The 18,273-nt window shown below is 28.7% G+C and overlaps 1 protein-coding gene across 1 annotated transcript; it reads right to left on the reverse strand.

The window, feature by feature from the left end:
- Nucleotides 1-1,169: 1,169 nt before the first annotated feature.
- LOC126746009 (flexible cuticle protein 12-like) lies at nucleotides 1,170-17,305 on the reverse strand. Its single transcript, XM_050454096.1, has 3 exons — nucleotides 17,155-17,305; nucleotides 7,295-7,497; nucleotides 1,170-1,469 (listed from the first exon to the last, which is right to left on the reverse strand). The coding sequence occupies exons 1-3, from the start codon at nucleotides 17,161-17,163 to the stop codon at nucleotides 1,208-1,210; spliced, it is 474 nt and encodes a 157-aa protein (XP_050310053.1). The 5' UTR covers nucleotides 17,164-17,305; the 3' UTR covers nucleotides 1,170-1,207.
- Between the last annotated feature and the right edge of the window lie 968 nt (nucleotides 17,306-18,273).

Here is an 18,273-nt window from a genome sequence, read left to right on the forward strand (position 1 = left end):
TTTCAGTTCAATTAAGGGCAATGTCTGATGATGTATTTGACATACAAAACGTTATTATACCTTAAAAATTAACTCAGATAAAGTGATTTTGGTATCTCTGTTTTTTTTTTGCAAAATTTCAAATTTTTTAAAATATTTTTGAAATTATTTGTGATTTTTTATTAGGAGCCTTACTTAAAGATGAAGTTTTTTAGGGTGCACATTTTAAGGTATTAACGATTTTTGTACCTCAAATACTTTTGAAAGCAGAGGCATTTTTGTAAATCAGCAAATTTGAACTTTTGAAGAAGAACAATTTGATATACATTTCTTAGTATAACTTCACAACCACCAGAGGTATTTAAAAAAATCTTTCAGTTTAATCGAGACCAAAGTGCTTTTGTTTGAATATCACTCATGATGACTTTTATAGACTTCCAGGCATTTTCTAAGAATGTTCAGACTTAACAAATAATTTTTCCAGAAATTTGAAATCGACTTTTCGAAGTTTCTTGGATTTTGGAGTAAATCTTTTAAGACTTCAAGGCAGTTGAAATATATTGTGTAATTTTTTTTAACAGTTGAAGTCATCATGTAAGCAAGCAATAATTTTAATGGCGAAAATACACCAAAATTGCATGCATGTTTTCTGACCAAAAATCGCCCAGGACTTTTGGGAGAGCACTATCATTCATTTTTTTTTTATTTATTATAATATTAAAAATAAATTGTGTCTCTAAGAACATTCACCTACTCATGATCCATTAAATAAGTTCAAAAGCAAATTTTAATGGATAAAAATAAAGGACACCGTATTTTCTTGGATAAAAAAGGTGCCAATGCATGGATATTTATGATTCCTTCAATGGAAGCTTAAGAACATTCCAAAGAATACAATTTTCTCTTTGTAAGAGTAATAAAATTAATACGTATCATATAAATAATGTGCATATGATAGTAAATGTAATAATTTACCTAAAATTATGTAATAAGAATCTGATCAAAGGCTTTGTGAAAGTCAAGCTCGATTCAAAAAGGTGACCCAAATTGCTTCAAAATTTCCTCTTTAAATAGGTTTAAATTAATAACACGAATGAAACTCGCATTAAAAATTACATAAGAAATATGTACAAAGAATTTACAGGTACCTCAAATTGGCATACTATTGATTTAATAAAAAAAAAGAACAATTAACGTTAAATTATCTATTTACAACGAATTTGTATGTTTAACGTCCAATACCGCCTCCATTGAGGGAAGCGAGGGCGCTAGATGGAATTCCTAATTTTCTGCTAGTATCTGCCGCTGGTGGAATGTGCTCTCCTGTAGGTCGAAAACCGTTTTCGTCAGCGGTGTAGTGCACGGTATACTGTTTTCCATCGTCCCCTACATAGGAATATTGACCTTCGACGGCAAGGGATTCATCGGGGGTGTCTTTGTTCTTGATTTCTCCTATTACTGCGTTCTGTTGTTGATCGCTTTGTTGGTACCTATATGGAAACAAAAATTTATTACAAGACCCTGTAAGGTTGTAATGAAGGTCATTTGTTACTAAAGATTAGGAAAAGGGGGGTATTACTAACTTGGACTTATAAAACGTCATGAATGAAAAAACTTCATATTTAATATTCGCGCAGAAGAAGAGAGAGAGAGAGAATAGAGAAGTAAGAAAATGTTGGTTTAAAAATAAAATGCGTTTTTAATAATGGGTCTCGCGAATAAAGAAAGTACTTGAAGACACGCAAAAGAAAAGCACATTAGTTACTAGAAACCCAGTCAGACCTTTAGGGTTTTAAAGTAGATCGTTATTTAATTATTGTTCTTAAAAGAAAGTGAAATTATCAAAACAGTTCTTTAATTTCAGCTAATTGAGCGATTAGGAGAGGCCCTGTGGTACATCGCGATTGATTCAGCGGAAATCTGCGATCGACATAATCGAAGGCCATTGTTAAATCACAAATGCTGCAAACCATCATTTAACCATTTTCTATGGAACTCCGTTTTTTATTGGGTCAGTTTTTGTATTTCGATCAGAATTTCCTTATGGAAATAGTACCTCATAAAAAAAGCTATAGCGTTTTAATCAATGCGCATCTTCCTAAAGACCTGTGAGTAATTGCTTTTTTCTTGCATTAATAGCAAGCAAAATTCCGACCATCTTTAAAAGTTTGTTTAAATAAATAATATTATTTACTATGTTTTTTTTGTATTAATTTAATGATTCAAATAAAATTATATCGTTTGGAATATTGTTGGTTTTAGGGATCAATAAAATAAAGGTCCAAACCTATTTAAATTTGCCGACGTTTCACAAAATGTTATTGCATCTTCAGGACGAATTCATATTTATACAGAAAGCTTTTTAGGTACGTGACATCAAACAATACATGGATTTATACAAGACTCTTAAAATAAAATTTATCACAGTAAAATAAAATAATTATGGTATAACCAGCAAAGGGAATCAGATCAAAGTAAGATCCATAGTGCGATTGTTTATATAATCACTCATTCAAGTTGTTCAAGTTAAGGCTTTAATTGCCTGGAAAATATAAATTAGATACCTGAATTTTGCCTGGAAAAATCAGAATTCACTTCAACTGCCAGGAAGGTACATTCAATTTCCGGGCAGTTGAAGTATTTTCTTTTAGCACCAATTGCCTGGAATAAATAAAACATTCCTGAAAAAGAAAAAGAAAGAAAGTTTATTTGTCCATAAAAAAAGTAAGAAAATTGGTGTATCGTATCCATTTAAGTTATGCCTACTGCTTGAAAAAATTATGAAAAATTATGATTTTCTTTAAACTTCTTCCTTAATAGTTATAGCAGTGATACTTCATTTGCCTGGAAGAAGCAAAATATTCCTTGTGTATAAAGAAATATGTGAAACATATCTGTTTAAGTTATGCATAATTTAGCTGCATTTGCAGATTCTAGTCAATAAAATTGCCGATTTTAAAATCCTATATAATAGACAACATAAAATTTGTTATTTAAACGACGTTTACTTGCTTGGAAAAATTGGAAATTTCTTATAAGAAAAATGCTGACTTGACAATTTTTTTTTTGGTATAAGGCGATAGCCATACAGCCAATGCAGTTTAATAATAATTTTTTTATTATCTATTTATATTTACTTTATGATTTTTTATATTTGCCTGCTTATTATATTTTACATTTGTTTTTGATTCACTTTAAGAGATCGAAATATATCTCTAAAAAATAAAATGTGGGTATCATGTTAGTTATGCATAATTTTGCTCCATTTTTAGAACACATGATTCGATTTAATAGAATTACTGATGATCGAAAAAATCGGAAATTTTTAATAAAAACATTGTTGACTTGTTTCTTCCAGGCAATTCGAGCTAAAAATAAATAATTCAGCTGTCTGGAAATAAAAGAATTATTCCAGGCAGTTGAACTATTTTGTTCCGGATTCGAACTTCCTGGAAGAAAATGAACATTCCTAAAAAATTAATAATTTATTTGCCTATAAAAAAATCAAATGTAAGTATCGTATCCATTTAAGTTATGCATAATTTTGCTGCATTTTCAGAACACATGATTTGATTCAATAAAATTACTGATAATGAAAAAAAATTGGAAATTTTCAATAAAAACATTGCTGTCTTGCTCTTTCCAGGCAATTGGAGCTAAAAATAAATAATTCAACTGCCTGGAAATAAGAAAATTATTCCAGACAGTTGAACTATTTTTTTCCGAATTCCAACTTCCTGGAAAAAAATGAACATATTATTCACTCTCTCTTTTTTGCATTAACAACAAGCAAAATTTCAACCATCTTTAAGGGTTTGTTAAAATAAAGAGTATTATTTACTGTTTGTTTTTTTTTGTAATTTAATGATTCAAATAAGATTAATTCATTTGAAATATTGTTCGGTTTAAAAATCAATAAAATAAAAGTTCAAACCCATTTAAATTTGTCGACGTTTCGCAAAATATATTTGCATCCTCAGGGCGAATTTAATAAGTTGGACTTGAGTCAGAAAAACATAATTAAAATGGACATTTATACAGAAAGCTTGTTAGGTACGTGACATCAGACAATACAGGGATATATACAATACTCTTAAAATTTAATTTATCACAGTAAAATAATATAATTACGGTATAACCAGTAAAGGGAATCAGATCAAATTAAGATCCACAGTGAGATTGTTTATATAAGCAATTGTTTATATATCACCCAAAGTTAACGCTTTAATTACCGGGCAAATTATTTTTAAAAAAATATTATTTTTAGTGAGTTCAGGTCAAGAAAAATAGGTTAATTGCCTGGAAAATGTAAAAACCAAATTTGCATCTACCTGTAAAAATTATCAATTAATTTTTTAAAAGGGAGTTAAGGACAAAAAAATACTTAAAAAACTGCCTGGAAAATATAACTTAGATGCCTTAATTTTCCTGGAAAAATCAGTATTCACTTCAACTGCCAGGAAGGAACATTTAATTTCCAGGCAGTTGAAGTATTTTCTTTTAGCACCAATTGCCTGGAATAAATAAAACATTCCTGTAAAAAAAAATAAGCTTATTTGTCCATAAAAAAATTAAAAAATCGGTGTGTCGTATCCATTTAAGTTATGCTTAGTGCTTGAAAAATGAGAAAAATTATGATTTTCTTTAAACGTCTTCCTTAATAGTTATAGCAGTGATACTTCAACTGCCTGGAAGAAACAACATATTTCTTATCTATAAAAAAATATGTGTATCATATCTGTTTAGGTTATGCATAATTTTGCTGCATTTGCAGTACATGTGATTCGAGTCAATAAAATTGCTGATTTTAAAGTCCCATATAATAGAGAACATAAAATTAGTTATTTAAACAACGTTTACTTTAAAAATTTTAATGCCAAACTGCTTGGAAAAATTGGAAATTTCTTATAAGAAAAATGCTGATTTGTTTTTTCCAGACAATTTTTTTTTATATAAGGCGATAGCCATACAGTCAATTGCAATTTTATAATAACTTTTGTATTATCTATTCATGCTTATTTTATATTTGCCTGCTTATTTTTCTTTAAAATTAAAAGATCTTTACCTCTATAAAAAAAATAAAATGTGGAAATCGTGTTCATTTAAGTTATGCATAATTTTGCTGCATTTGCAGATGATTAGGTTCAATAAAATTGGAAAAATTAAAAATTTTCAATAAAAAAATGCTAACTTGTTCCTTCCAGACAATTGGAGCTAAAAATAAATAATGCAACTGACTGGAAATATAAAAATAATTCCAGGCAGTTGAACTATTTTGTTCCGGATTCCAACTTCCTGGAAGAAAATGAACATTGCTAAAAAAATAATAATTTATTTGCCTAAAAACATAAAATGTGTGAATCGTATCCATTAAAATTATGCATAATTTTGCTGCATTTTCAAAACGCATGGTTCGGTTTAATTATATGACTGATGATCGAAAAAATTGAAAATTTTTAAATTAAAAAAATGCAGACTTGTTCTTTCCAGGCAATTGGAGCTAAAAATAAATAATTCAACTGCCTGGAAATAAAAGGATTATTCCAGGCAGTTGAATAATTTTTTTCCATATTCCAACTTCCTGGAAGAAAATGAACATTTCTAAAAAATTAATATTTTATTCGACCATAAAAAAAATAAAATGTGGGTATCGTATCCATTTAAGTTACGCATAACTTTGCTGCATTTTAAGAACACATGGTTCGATTCAATAAAATTACTGATAATTCATAGAATTGAAATTTTTCAATAAAAAAATTGCTGACTTGTTCTTTCCAGGCAACTGAAGCTAAAAAAAAAATATTTCAACTGCCTGGAAATAAGAAAATTATTCCAGGCAGTTGAACTATTTTGTTCCAGATTCCAACTTCCTGGAAGAAAATGAACATTCCTAAAAAATTAATAATTTATTTACCAATAAAAAAATAAAATGTAAATATCATATCCATTTAAGTTATGCATAATTTTGCTGCATTTTCCGAGCACACGATTCTGTTCATAAATGTACTGATGAAAATCTATGTCTCTCCTATAACTAAAATATTATGTAGTTAAATGTATTCCAGGCAGTTGCTGTCGGAAAAAAATACTTCAATTGCCTGAAAGAAATTAAAAACGTTCCTGTAGAATTGAAAATTCCATAGAAAAAGTTAATAAATGTGGGTATCATGTTAGTTATGCATAATTTTGCTCCATTTTCAGAACACATGATTCGATTTAATAAAATGACTGATGATCGAAAAAACTGGAAATTTTCAATAAAAATATTGCTGATTTGTTTCTTCCAGGCAATAGGAGCTAAAAATAAATAATTCAACTGCCTGGAAATAAAAAAATAATTCCAGGCAGTTAAACTATTTTTTCCGGATTCCAACTTCCTGGAAGAAAATGAACATTCTTAAAAAATTAATAATTTATTTGCCTATAAAAAAATAAATGTAAGTATCGTATCCATTTAAGTTATGCATAATTTTGCTGCATTTTCAGAACATATATTTCGATTTAATAAAATGACTCATGATCAAAAAACTTGGAAATTTTCAATAAAAACATTGCTGACTTGTTGCTTCCAGACAATTAAAGCTAAAAAAAATAATTCAACTGCCTGGAAATAAAGAAATAATTCCAGGCAGTTGAACCATTTGTTTTTCGGATTTCAACTTCCTGAAAGAAGATTTATAACTTGTTTGTCTATAAAAAAATATAAACAATGCGTGTGTCGTGTCCATTTAAGTTATGCATAATTTTACTGCATTTCCGAGTAAATGATTTTGTTCAATAAATTGGTAATGGATACACAACTTTTACAAGCTGACATTGATAGTGTTTTTTTATGTTCTTTATTTCCGTTCTTTGATATTAGCTGCAACAAATTAGACAACAATAAATGGTTTGTTTACAGTGGTTTTTCAAATACTGGACAGTAAATTGACATTTGTGCTTTATTATAATGAGTTAATTTATTCTTGGTTTTATTGTACGGAACTCTGGTAAATTGTCTGTCTTTTGTCTGTCTGTGAGGAGCACTATTTTCGGATTTACTAGCATTTTTTATTGCCTTGGTATTTTAGAAAATGTACCATTTAGTGTCAATATAAAAACCTGCTATATTTCACTTGCCTTTTGACATGCCAATTACGGTATCTTTTCTTCAAACACCAGAATAATGAGAGCATTGAATGAACTTCACTCTGTCAATTCATTTAAACTTAAACATAAACAACTAAGAGACTGAAATAGCCTGTAAGATTACCTTTTTTGTATTTTTTGCTGTAATTTCTTTACAATTGTTTATTGTTATATGCTCTATACTTACACATATTGGAAACCAGTAGGCTGAGCCAAGTCGGCGCTATATCTAAGTATAACGGCGAATGGTGACGCCCTAATTTGCTGCTGCTGTTGTAGCTGACCACCGGCAGCGAATGGCTGAGTAAATTGCTGCTGTAGCTGTCTGAACGCGTTCTGAAACTGGGGTCTCGCCCTCGTGAAACCCAACAGGGCCAGTATCAAAATAATCTGGAAGAAAAAAAAAACAAAAATACTGATGGTTTGTGAAGGTCGTCTATATAAATAAACGGAAGAATGTTGTCCAGTTATTAATGAACTTGACATTTATAAACGATTAAAAAAAAATTTTTAATTTATTAAAATTGACCGCAAGAAGGTGTTGAATATTTAAGTACCTAACTGGTTTCGCAACTGTATTTATTATAAATATGGGTACATATTTTTTTTTTCAATATGTAGTTAGATTAGATAATATGACGCTTCAGCTTCTTCTTATTGCACAATGTTATTCTTTAAACACATAATTATTTTACATTAGTTGGCACATATTTATTGCAATATTCACTTAATTTGTCCTTAATAAAGAGAGGTTCTTAAATGTATTGGGATTTTAGTTTAAACAAGCATTATTTGTCATATTATAACGCTGGATCATATACTGATATCTGTTCGATTTTTTAATATAAAAAATAATAATTTGGCAACATGGTACAGGTTGCATAAGAGCATTAAGTTACCCAATCAGTTATTTTTTATCACTGTTGATTCGATATTATTTTTGTTGCCTATGTACTATGACTTTGTTAAAATCACTATGAACAAAAATTGTTTTCGATTTTTGTAGGCTTTTTTAGGAGGGTACCAACATTGAAAATTCCTATTTTAATTATAAATCGTAGGCATGTCTTAAGTTTTTTCACGTTCAAAAACAGAATTTTTCTTTGCAAATACTTTGATTTTATATAATGTGAGTGCAACGTCTTTTTATTAAAACAATCCAGGATAATGCCCGGAATAATTTAAAAAAAAATGAATTATTTAAGATGCATTAAATAATATGTCCAAGCTGACTCAGTGTTGACAAAGTGGTGAATATGCCATAAGAATCTAAATTGATAATTCCCATTATTTTATTGTTTTTTTCCAGACAGTTGAGGATTTATTTTAATTTTTTTACAGGTATTTTTTTAATGTTTCTCAGGCTGCCAAATGTGGTATCAAGATCAGCTCAATTGCCTAGAAAAACATTAGAATTCACTCAAATAGTAGTGAAGTACCTGGAAAAACAAGCTTGTTAATATATTATTAAATGCATCCTAAATAATAATTTTTTTAATTATTCCAGGCAGTTGAATTGATCTGAAAAAAAGGGAGTAACACCCATATATTTTCAAATTATTCTAGTGTTTTATACACACAATTCATGTTTTTTAATTTTTTTTTCAAGTTAATTTTTCTCAGGCTGTTAGTTACCTGGCAGAACATAAAAATTTACTCATATGGTATTGGAGCTTCAACTACCTGGAAGAAACAATAAATGAATGGAGTAAACTATGCATGCCACGCCCTTTTTTTTAGAGATTAATCCAACTTCCTGGAATTATAAAAAATAATTATTTATAATTCTGTCATAAGAAATTCACATAACTAAATGTTGACAAAGTGGTGAATCCGCCGTAAGAATCTTAATCGATGACACAGTTTTTTCCTGTTATTTTATTGCTTCTTCCAGGCAGTTGAGGGTTTTTTCCATTTATTTTAAGTAATTTCTCTATTTTTCTCAGGTTTTAAATATAGTATTAAAATAACCTTAAATGCCTGGCAAAACATAAAAATTTACTCATATGTTATTGAAGTATTTGGTAAAAATCAAAAATTACTTTAAGTGCCTGAAAGAAATTGAAAAAAGCCTCAAGTACCTGGAAGAAACAATAAATTAATGGAGCAAACTATGCATGCCATGCACTTTTTGTTAGACATTAATCCAACTGCTTGGAATTATAAAAAAATAATTATTTATGGAGCATTTATTTATTTATTTAAGTACAAGGCTCTCCTACAGATAAACTAAGCAATCCAATAACAGGAAAGCACAAAGTATCTTATGAAGCGCTTTGCCAAACATTATAAAGAGATTTATTGCTAATCGATGAGAGAAAGTTATAAGCTAATTGGTCAATTATTTTTTGCTAAAATCCTATTTTTTATTAATATAACACTTAGCCCCCCACCCACCCCACATTCTTTACCAGTAAGAAATTCTACTGCAAAAACAATCTGAAAATTATTTAAATCAACTTTAAAAAATCGTAAAAAATTGAAATCAAGAGCAATTTACTTGAAATTTTGTGTGATCATTAAGAGTTCTATTTCTAATACTTGGAAGAAGATTACAAGTTAATTGGTCTATTAGTTTTTAAGTTATAAATTGTTTACCAAAAACAGTCCAACAAAATTCATGTTACATCGTTTTTTATGTATGACTATTTTTGCTAAAAAAATTATAACCTAAAAAATAGTAGACCAATTAACTTGCAATTTTCTTTTATGTATTAGCCATAGATCTCTTAATGATCACACGAAGTTTCAAGTAAATTGCTCTTGATTTGAATTTTTTATGAATTTTTGAAGTTGAATTAAAATAATTTTTGGACTGTTTTTAGTAAAAAAATTTATAACTTAAAAAATAATAGACCAATTAACTTGCAATCTTTTTTCATGTATTAGCCATAGATCTCTTAATAATCACACGAAGCTTCAAGTAAATTGCTCTTGATTTAAATTTTTTATGAATTTTTAAAAAAATTCAAACTATTTTTGCAGGAGAATTTTTGATAAAAAAAACTATTGGGGGTGGGTGGGGGGCTAAAGATGATGTTAATAAAAAACAGGATTTTTGTATAAACAGTATGAAAATTATTTTAATTCGACTTTTAAAACTTAAATTGAGAGCAATTTACTTGAATCTTCTTCTGATTATAAAGAGATTTATTGCTAATCGATGCGAGAAGGTTATAAGCTAATTGGTTAATTAGTTTTTGCTAAAATCCTATTTTTTATTAATATAACACTTAGCCCCCCACCCACCCCACATTCTTTACTAGTGAGAAATTCTACTGCAAAAACAATCTGAAAATTATTTAAATCAACTTTAAAAAATTGAAATCAAGAGCAATTTACTTGAAATTTTGTGTGATCATTAAGAGTTCTATTGCTAATACATGGGAGAAGATTGCAAGTTAATTGGTCTATTAGTTTTTGAGTTATAAATTGTTTACCAAAAACAGTCCAACAAAATTCATATTACATCGTTTTTTATGTATGACTATTTTTGCTAAAAAAATTATAACCCAAAAAATAGTAGACCAATTAACTTGCAATTTTCTCTTATGTATTAGCCATAGATCTCTTAATGATCATACGAAGTTTCAAGTAAATTGCTCTTGATTTGAATTTTTTATGAATTTTTGAAGTTGAATTAAAATAATTTTTGGACTGTTTTTAGTAAAAAAATTTATAACTTAAAAAATAATAGACCAATTAACTTGCAATCTTTTTTCATGTATTAGCCATAGATCTCTTAATAATCACACGAAGCTTCAAGTAAATTGCTCTTGATTTAAATTTTTTATGAATTTTTAAAAAAATTCAAACTATTTTTGCAGGAGAATTTTTGATAAAAAAAACTATTGGGGGTGGGTGGGGGGCTAAAGATGATGTTAATAAAAAACAGGATTTTTGTATAAACAGTATGAAAATTATTTTAATTCGACTTTTAAAACTTAAATTGAGAGCAATTTACTTGAATCTTCTTCTGATTATAAAGAGATTTATTGCTAATCGATGCGAGAAGGTTATAAGCTAATTGGTTAATTAGTTTTTGCTAAAATCCTATTTTTTATTAATATAACACTTAGCCCCCCACCCACCCCACATTCTTTACTAGTGAGAAATTCTACTGCAAAAACAATCTGAAAATTATTTAAATCAACTTTAAAAAATTGAAATCAAGAGCAATTTACTTGAAATTTTGTGTGATCATTAAGAGTTCTATTGCTAATACATGGGAGAAGATTGCAAGTTAATTGGTCTATTAGTTTTTGAGTTATAAATTGTTTACCAAAAACAGTCCAACAAAATTCATATTACATCGTTTTTTATGTATGACTATTTTTGCTAAAAAAATTATAACCCAAAAAATAGTAGACCAATTAACTTGCAATTTTCTCTTATGTATTAGCCATAGATCTCTTAATGATCACACGAAGTTTCAAGTAAATTGCTCTTGATTTGAATTTTTTATGAATTTTTAAAGTTGAATTAAAATAATTTTTGGACTGTTTTTGGTAAAAAAATTATAATTTAAAAAATAATAGACCAATTAACTTGCAATCTTCTCTTGTGTATTAGCAATGATCTCTTAATAATCACACGAAGTTTCAAGTAAATTGCTCTTGATTTGAATTTTTTATGAATTTTTAAAGTTGAATTAAAATAATTTCTGGACTGTTTTTGGTAAAAAAATGTATAACTTAAAAAATAATAGACCAATTAACTTGCAATCTTTTTTCATGTATTAGCCGTAGATCTCTTAATGATCACACAAAGTTTCAAGTAAATTGCTCTTGATTTAATTTTTTTATGAATTTTTAAAAAAATTCATAAAAAATTAAACTATTTTTGCAGGAGAATTTTTGATAAAAAAAAACTATTGGGGGTGGGTGGGGGGCTAAAGATGATGTTAATAAAAAACAGGATTTTTGTAAAAACAGTACGAAAATTATTTTAATTCGACTTTTAAAACTTAAATTAAGAGCAATTTACTTGAATCTGAGCAATTTACTGAGGAAATTAAATTAATATGGATATGGGATCATATAGAAACTCCAAGCCTTTTACATTTTTTTTAAGCCAACGTTTCGGCCTATAATAAGACTTGTTAGGGTTGACAAGGTCATAACCTAAACTGATCATTAAATATTAAATTAATAAGATAACCGCACATCATAATTATTATGCAATAGCCTGTTCACGGCATTAACATTTAAATAAAATTTAATTAGGCTTTCCATTAAACCAATCGGTAAGGATCAGCTTCCACTAGTAAATAAATGCAACTGTATATATGCGGTATAATAGATGCGTTTGCCAATTGACCTTTCGGAAATCGTCGGGTCATTTGGGCTTTTGCAATTTATCATCGATCAAAGGAATTACGTAATATTGATGTATTTTTTTTTAATTAAAGTAAAACTTTATTAGTAAAATATATCATTGAAGCACTGTTTATAATAACCCACCCTTTATACAGAATAATTTTAAAAAAGTGTACAGCAATTTACCCTCTTATAGTGTTTAATCTCTGGAAATTTGAAGCCATTTAAAGGATTTAAAATCAAATTTAAATAAAAAAATATATTTTCTGCAGAAACATTGTTTTTTATCAATGCAGCCCTTAACCCCCCACCCACCCCAAATATTTTCCTAGTAAGAAATTCTTTTGTAAAATCACCGTTTTTCGTACATAATATTCAATCTAATAGCACTGTTTTTGTATTAATTATTTATTAATATACATAATATAATTATATAAAATTTATATAAACAAACTGTGTTATTAGATTAGACATTAACAAGGAAACCAGCTGTTATTCATGCACAATATTTTGGAATACAATGATTTTTGAAAACAATTTCTTACTGGTAAGTTGTGTGGGGTGGGTGGGGGGCTAAGGGTAGGATAAACGAAAAACGGTTTTTTTTGCAGAAAATAATTGCCTGAGAAAAAAATGATTTTTAAGAAAATTATAGGTGATAAAAAAATCTATAGTTTTTGTATCTATACTTTTTCGACATAACCTTAAGGTTTTAGAGTAAAACGTGAAAAAACTTTATTTTATTTCTCAAAAGTAAGGCGTATCGACATGAAACAGTCGTATCAGTACAAAGCAGGTCATCTAGTTCATAAGGTCTGATGATGCTTTATTAGCGAAACATGTAACTTTCGAGACATATATAAAGGATGTTTTGAGACCGAGACTTAAGGTTTTTTTCTTTTCTAACGAAGGTTTCTTTGAGATAATGGACGAGTTCTTTCAATATGAGAATGGAAGTAGAATTAAAAAAAAATGTAGAGCTAATCACCCTCTTTTAGAGTTTTAAATTAATTATTAAATTAAATATTGAATAAATATTTTCTGCAGAAAAATTGTTTTTTATCAACACAACCCTTACCCCCCCCACCCACCCCAAATATTTTCCCAGTAAGAAATTATTTAAAAAAATCACCGTTTTTCGTACATAATATCCAATGTAACAAATTCTTTTTTGTATTATATATTAATTAATATATATAATTATATCAAATTTAAATAAACAAACTGTCTTATTAGGTTAAATATTAATGATGAAACCAGCTGTTATTCATGCCTATTATTTTGAAAAACAATGATTTTTTGAAATAAATATTTTACTGGTAAGTTGTGTAGGGTGGGTGGGGGGCTAAGGGTAGGATTAATGAAAAACGTCTTTTTTGCAGAACATAATTGCCTGAGAAAAAAATGTTTTTTAATAAAAATATAGGTGATAAAAAATATATAGTTTTTGTATCTATGTATCTTTTCTCACATAACCTTAAGGTTTTCCAGTAAAACGTGAAAAAACCCTATTTTATTTCTCAAAAGTAAGGCGTATCGACATGAAAATCAGTACTAAAGCCGAAATTATACCCATTTGTAAAAACCAAATTTACAACATATTTGAAACATAGAATTCGGGACACAATTTATTCTATGTACGGCAGAAAAGAATATGTAATATTGGCAGCAATAAGAGAAAAGTTCAGGAAAAAAATTGAATATTTTGAGTTTTCCATTGACTCCTTAAGAAGATGGATCAATAGTATAGGCTTCAAGTGGAAAAAATAAAATAACAGAAAATATTTGATGAACTTGCCAAATATTGTTTATAAAAGAATCCATTTTTTAAGGGGGTATATCAAAAATAGAAATTTAGGTCCGAAAGGTTAAACTCCAGTTTTCATTGACGAGTCGTGGATTTTTAGCAAGGGATCATTTCGTAGTAGCTGGCAAGATGACACCAAGCACACGGATTCAAGGAAAAACAGTGAAGGTAAAAATTATCTGGTTATCTTTTTAGATTTTTTTTTGCATAAAAACTTTTGCCCTTGTAAGGGCCTGTTTCATAGTTTCATATAATTTCTTTCTAAGACAATATGAGGGAATTTAACTCCATACACTACTCGTATGTGCATGGAACATTACTTATTAAATTTATGTTCTGGAAGAATGATTTCTAAAAGAAGAGAATTGAATTATCTTTTATTTTTAAGGTCATCGTTATATCGTGGTCCACGCCGGAACCAAAGATGGCTTCATCAAGGGTGCAAATTTAATATTCAAGAGTGAATTAAAGACGGAAGATTATCATGACAATATGAACAGGAAAAACTTCGAAAACTGGTTTAAAACTCAGCTGGATCCAAATCTTCCCCCAAAGTCATTTATAATCATGGACAATGCAAGTTACCATTCTGGTTTATTAGAAGAAATCCCGAGAAAATCTTGGACAAAGCAGAGACTGACCGAATGGTTGAAGAAAAAGAATATTGGCTTTCCAGAAAAAGCCATGAAAGATAAAATATGGAGTATTGCACGCAGAAACTGCCCTAGTGAAAAAAGGTACTTCCTTGGTGAATATGTTAAACCTTTAGGACACAAAATTTTGCGACTGCCACCATATCATTACCAGTTTAATGCAATTGAAATGGTATGGTCGGAATGTAAACGAAAATATGATCAATATATTTCCAATTTTAAGGGGTCACCTTCAGAAGTTCTGACTACATGGGAAAGGGTAATAAACGAAATTTCTATATATCATTGGCAAAAATATGTTTTTCATACAGAAAAGGTAATTGAAAAGGCTTGGGAGGCAATACAAGTGTGTGATACCTATGACATTCTGCCACTTGTAATTACGAAGAATCACAAGTGGCAGAATGAGAGTGACGAAGACAATATCTCCGATTTCAGTTCTGACTCTGACAATACTGACGAGATTGATTAAGCTTTTTTTGTTCTAGCAAATTTTATTTTATGATCGTCGTTTAAGTATTCAATCATATCGTTGCAATTTCATTAACTTGGTAATGCAATATGGCGTGTTTTTTTTTAAATTTGTATGTTTTATTTTTTGGAATGTTATTTTCATTTTAATGTGTTAACATATTCCTATAAGCATCTTTTTTTTTCATGAACAAGTAAATTAAATTGTCAGTATTTAAATTTTTCCCAGTGAGTTAAAATAATTTTATACCATTATTCACAATTTTTGTAAGCTCGGTTTTGTTACGTCTACTGCTCGTGCCGAATTCTAATTTTCAAATATGTTGTAGATTTGGTTTTTGCGGTCTTTTGCTTGGAAAATATATGAGCAGCGTAATCCTGATCTGATTTTATTCCATTCTTCTTTATATTTGCGATCGTTGTTGTGCTCAATTTTGTTGCATCTGCGTCTCGCTCTATCACATTCTCAATTTGAAGTCCAATTCCGTTTCGGACTTGTTGTTTATGTCCCATTATTTATGATTAATTATAAAATAAATATTTGTTAATTGTTAAGTTTGTTAATAATACAATAAATACTACAAGATTTTTTTAAATTTTTTGGGAATGAAAGTATATACACGAATATAAAAATATAATAATATGCTGCTAAAATAAATCATTTGTTAACTTCTGAACGTATAAAAATACATAGCAGACTATAAGTTTCTAGCCTAATATTGATTGGTAAAAATATCTACACCATACGTTTTTTCTCACCTGGATGACGTAACTACAAATGGGTATAATTTCGACTTTAAGCAGGTCATCTAGTTCATAAGGTCTGATGATGCTTTATTAGCGAAACATGTAACCTTTGGGACATATATAAAAGATGTTTTGAGACCGAGATTTAAGGTTTTTTTTTCTTCTTACGTAGGTTTCTTTGAGATAATGGACGAGTTTTTTCAATATGAAAATTGAAGTAGAATTTAAAAAAAAATGTAGAGTAAATCACTCTCTTTTAGAGTTTTAAATTAATTATTAAATTAAATATTGAATAAATATTTTCTGCAGAAAAATTATTTTTTATCAACACAACCCTTACCCCCCCACCCACCCCAAGAATTTTCCCAGTAAAAAATTCTTTTGTAAAATCACCGTTTTTCGCACATAATATCCAATCTAATAGCACTGTTTTTGTATTAATTATTTATTAATATACATAATATAATTATATAAAATTTATATAAACAAACTGTGTTATTAGATTAGATATTAATGACGAAACCAGCTGTTATTCATGGGTATTACTTTAAAAAACAAAAATTTTTGAAAACAATTTATTACTGGTAAGTTGTGTAGGGTGGGTGGGGGACTAAGGGTAAAATTAATGAAAAACGTTTTTTTTTGCAGAAAATAATTGCCTGAAAAAAAAATGTTTTTTTAAAAAAATTATATGCTTTTCTCACATAAGAAAGTATAATTTAAAAAAAAAATTAACAGCAAATCACCCTTTTATAGTGTTTAATCCCTGGAAATTTCAAGCAATTTAAGGCATTTAAAATTGAGTTGTCAAGGCAAATTCAAGACATCCCTCACAAAATACGAAGTATTTCTAACCGTATCCATTTAATTATAAAAAGGATGATAATGGAAAAAAAACGATTACAAATTTTTTTGTGTTAAAATATCAATTGCTTCCTGCTAACTCAAAGTTAGATAGTGATTTAGAACAATCGCTGCACCACTTAACACTTCACACTTAAAATAACATAAGAAAACTAGACTAAGATTTAATGTTAATATGATCACTCACCGGTCTCATAATAAAAACGCAGACTATGCCCAACAAAACGACAATCACTCATCTACGGTTACAAACGCGCCGGTATCTTATATACTTTTTGGGGGACACCCCGTTCATCATCACGAAAAATCACGACCATAGAATAGAAGAATAACGAGAAGAATCTAACCTTGTTTTATTTAAAAATAAAAAATAAATTATCATATGGTTGTCACAGTCTTTTTTTCTTTCGATAAACAACTCTATTGTTGCATAGTATTTAGAAGAAAAAAAAGAGTGCTTTGTTTACTCCTTGATTCGTCAAGTACAAGCGAAGGAAAATGAAGAGGATGCGTACCGAATTATTATGTAATGGTTGATTAAATAAGAATCGACCGATTCTGTTCTGAAGAATTATTACTAAGAGTTGACTCTAGTTGAATAATTAATTACATTTAGTATATCATTTTCTTAGGGAATTAATTGAGATATTTCAAACAATAAGTCGTGTTTACTATTATTGTATATTGATGCAAATACTTGACAAATATTGATTCAACCCTGTGTAAATATTAGTTTAAAATCAATTTCATATTTAGGTGAATAAAAGTTAAGATCTTACCGGTGTGATGGCTCTACATTATTAAAGTTTTTGTGAATATTTAGGGTTTTCTTAACTAATATGTCACTTCCTATAAAAAGGCTAATATTTAGCGAAATTAGGGATTAAAATTTGATTTTGTTTAACAATAGTATATAGTATTGACGTGTTTATCTGATCAAGAAATGCCTAGAGCGAGTATAAGCAATATAGATGAGCATGTGTTTTCTCCAGAAATAGTAAATATACGAGGGCGGGTCAATAAGTTCGTGACTTTTTGAATTTCCCGCCCTTTAATGGAAATGGCAACTCTGCTCCTGTCAGTTGACGCCTGTGAAAATTTGAACAAGCTGCGTCATTTAGTTTGTGTTTGACAGCTGTTGATAGCAGACTACCACTCGTTTTGAGAAGAAAATGAAAAAAGTGAATTTCGTGTGCTCATTAAGCATTATTTTTTACGGAAAAAAACCATCACTCAAACCAAGGCTAAGCTTGATAAATATTATGGGGACTCTGCACCATCCATTTCCATGGTAAAGAAGTGGTTT

This window comes from Anthonomus grandis, chromosome 16, assembly GCF_022605725.1.
Source record: "Anthonomus grandis grandis chromosome 16, icAntGran1.3, whole genome shotgun sequence".
Lineage (NCBI taxonomy): Eukaryota > Metazoa > Arthropoda > Insecta > Coleoptera > Curculionidae > Anthonomus > Anthonomus grandis.